Consider the following 2,500-nt stretch of genomic DNA (forward strand, 5'->3'; position numbering starts at 1 on the left):
CCCCGTAGGGTTTAGGGTTTGGGGGGGGGTTAAGGTTTAGGGTTTGGGGGAGGGGTTAGGGTTTAGGGTTTGGGGGAGGGGTTAGGGTTTAGGGTTTAGGGTTTGGGGGGGAGGTGGAAGGGGTTGAGGAGGAGATTGGGAAATTAAAACAGGACATGAAAAAGGAGATTAAAAGATGAAAAGGAGATTTAAAATATATTCAAAATGAGATTAAAAAAAAAACTCAAAAGGAGATAAAAAGGAGATTAAAAAGAAGATCAAAAAGATTAAAAAGATTAAAAAAAGATTAAAAGAAGACTAAGAGGAGACTGGAAAAGAGGTAAAAAAGATATTAAAAAGAAAACTAACAAAAGATTAAAAGGAGATTAAAAGAATATTCAAAAAGATGTTAACAAGGAGATTAAATAAATATGAAAAAGGAGATTGAGAGGAAATTAAAAGAAGATTTAAAAGGAGATTTAAAAGGAGAAAAAGGATATTAAAAATAAGACAAAACGGTGACAAAAGGAGACAAAAAAGGTGACAAAAAGGAGACAAAAAGAAACAAAAAAGGTAACAAGAAGAGGACAAATGGAGTCAAAAAACAAAAAAAAGGCGCAAAAAAGGAGACAAAAGGAGACAACAAGAGAGACAAAAATTCGAGAAAAAAGATATTAAAAAAGAGACAAAAATTACAGATAAAAGAGATTAAAAAGGAGACAAAAATTAGAAAAAAGATATAAAAAAGAGATAAAAAAGGAGACAAAAGTTGGATAAAAAAGAGACTGAAAAGAGGTAAAAAAGGAGATAAAAGTTAAAAGACCAAAACGAGATTAAAAAGGAGACAAAAGTTCGATAAAAAAGAAATAAAAAGGAAGTTAAAAAAAGAATAAAAAGGAGACACAAATTAAACAAAAAAGAGATAAAAAAGAGACTAAAAAGAGATAAAAAAGAGATTAAAAAGAGATAAAAAAGGGATTAAAAAGGAGACAAAAGCTAGACAAAAAAAGATTGAAAAGAGACTAAAATGACAATAAAAACATACTGAAAAGAGATTAAAAAGAGATTAAAAAGAGATTAAAAAGAGATTAAAAAAAGATAAAAAAGAAATTAAAAAGAGATAAAAAAGGGACAAAGGAGACAGAAAAAGAAAAAAGATTAAAAAGGAAACAGAAGGAGACAGGAGGAGACAAAAAAGAGAAAAAGAAATTTAAAAAGTGTTTCAAAAGAACTTTTGAAAATGTTCAAAAGTTGTTTTCAAAACTGTTTAAAGAGACACTTTGAGGAGACAATTAAATAAAAAAAAGAAATAAAATAAACTCAAAAAAGATTAAAAGATAACTAAAAAACCCTAAACCCTAAATAAAAGACAAAAAGGAGACAATCAAATAAAAGACAACTCAATAAAAGATCCTTCAAACAAAAGACACCACGCAGCAGCAGCAGGAGCAGCAGCAGCAAGAGCAGCAGCAGCAGCAGCAAGAGCAGCAGCAGCAGCAGCAGCAGCAAGAGCAGCAGCAGCAAATAGCGATTTCTGCGAACCTGCAAAGTCGAGAGCAGCAAATTCTCAGGTGTCTCCGCATCAACATCGAGATCCTCTGGCGCACTCGGCTCCTGCAGACAAACCCTAAACCCTAAACCCTAAACCCTAAACCCTAAACCCTAAACCCTAAACCCTCAACGGTAAACTGCTGGGCAAAGTCTGCTGCAGCTCCTCAACAGGTCTCTCGGGCTGCTGATGACAATGAGAACCAACTAGCTGCTGCTGCTGCTGCTATCGCTGCTGCTGCTGCTGTTGCTGCTGCTGTTGCTGTTGCTGCTGCTGCGGATGCTGCCACTCCGCAACTGCTGCTGCTCCTCCTCCTCCTGCTGCTACCACTACCCCTGCTGCTGCTGCTAGTCCTGCTGCTACCACTACCCCTGCTACTCAAACTGCTACACCAGCTGCTGCTGCTGTTCCAGCTGCCGCGGCTGCTCCAGCTGCTGCTGCTGCAGCTGCTGCAGCAGCAGCAGCAGCTGCTGCAGCTGCTGCTGCTGCTGCTGCTGCTGCTGCTGACCGCCTCGTCTCCGGCCTTGGCCTTGGCAGCAGCAAGTCTGGCCTCCGCTCTGGAGCGAAGCTCTGCGACGACTTTGCCGAGGGACTGGGTGTTGGCGTGTTGGGAGACAATGCGGTATTGGTGGAGTCTGGAAATGGAAAAAAGCAAAATAAAATAATTAATTACTTTTTATTCATCATTTAATAAACCCTAAACCCTCGAGAAGATTCAAAGACATTCAGGCGCGAAAAAACGCGAAAAAAACACCCAAAAACACACATTTTGACCCCACTAACACCCAGCAGCAGCAGCAGCAGCAGCAGCAGCAGCAGCAGCAGCAGCAGCAGCAGCAGCGTACCCATCTCGCGCCAGGCGCAGCTTGCCCTCATCCACACACAGCTGCACATGGCGCATCATAATGGCCTCCTGCACAGCATCCCACCCCTGCGACCTGCGCAAAAACCCTAAACCCTAAACCCTAAACC

At 40.3% G+C, this 2,500-nt stretch overlaps 1 protein-coding gene across 1 annotated transcript in view; it reads right to left on the reverse strand.

Annotated features, from left to right (window-relative positions):
• Positions 1 to 1,694: 1,694 nt before the first annotated feature.
• ENH_00057380 (hypothetical protein) overlaps positions 1,695 to 2,500 on the reverse strand; it is a gene marked incomplete at both ends in the record, with an annotated part of 1,360 nt that continues 554 nt past the window's right edge. Inside the window, 2 exons of the mRNA XM_013581747.1 lie at positions 1,695 to 2,163; positions 2,374 to 2,466. Of these exons, the coding sequence (XP_013437201.1) occupies positions 1,695 to 2,163; positions 2,374 to 2,466 (562 nt within the window). The remainder of the gene's footprint in view (positions 2,164 to 2,373; positions 2,467 to 2,500) is intronic.

This window comes from Eimeria necatrix, genomic scaffold (assembly GCF_000499385.1).
Source record: "Eimeria necatrix Houghton genomic scaffold, Enh_scaff483, whole genome shotgun sequence".
Lineage (NCBI taxonomy): Eukaryota > Apicomplexa > Conoidasida > Eucoccidiorida > Eimeriidae > Eimeria > Eimeria necatrix.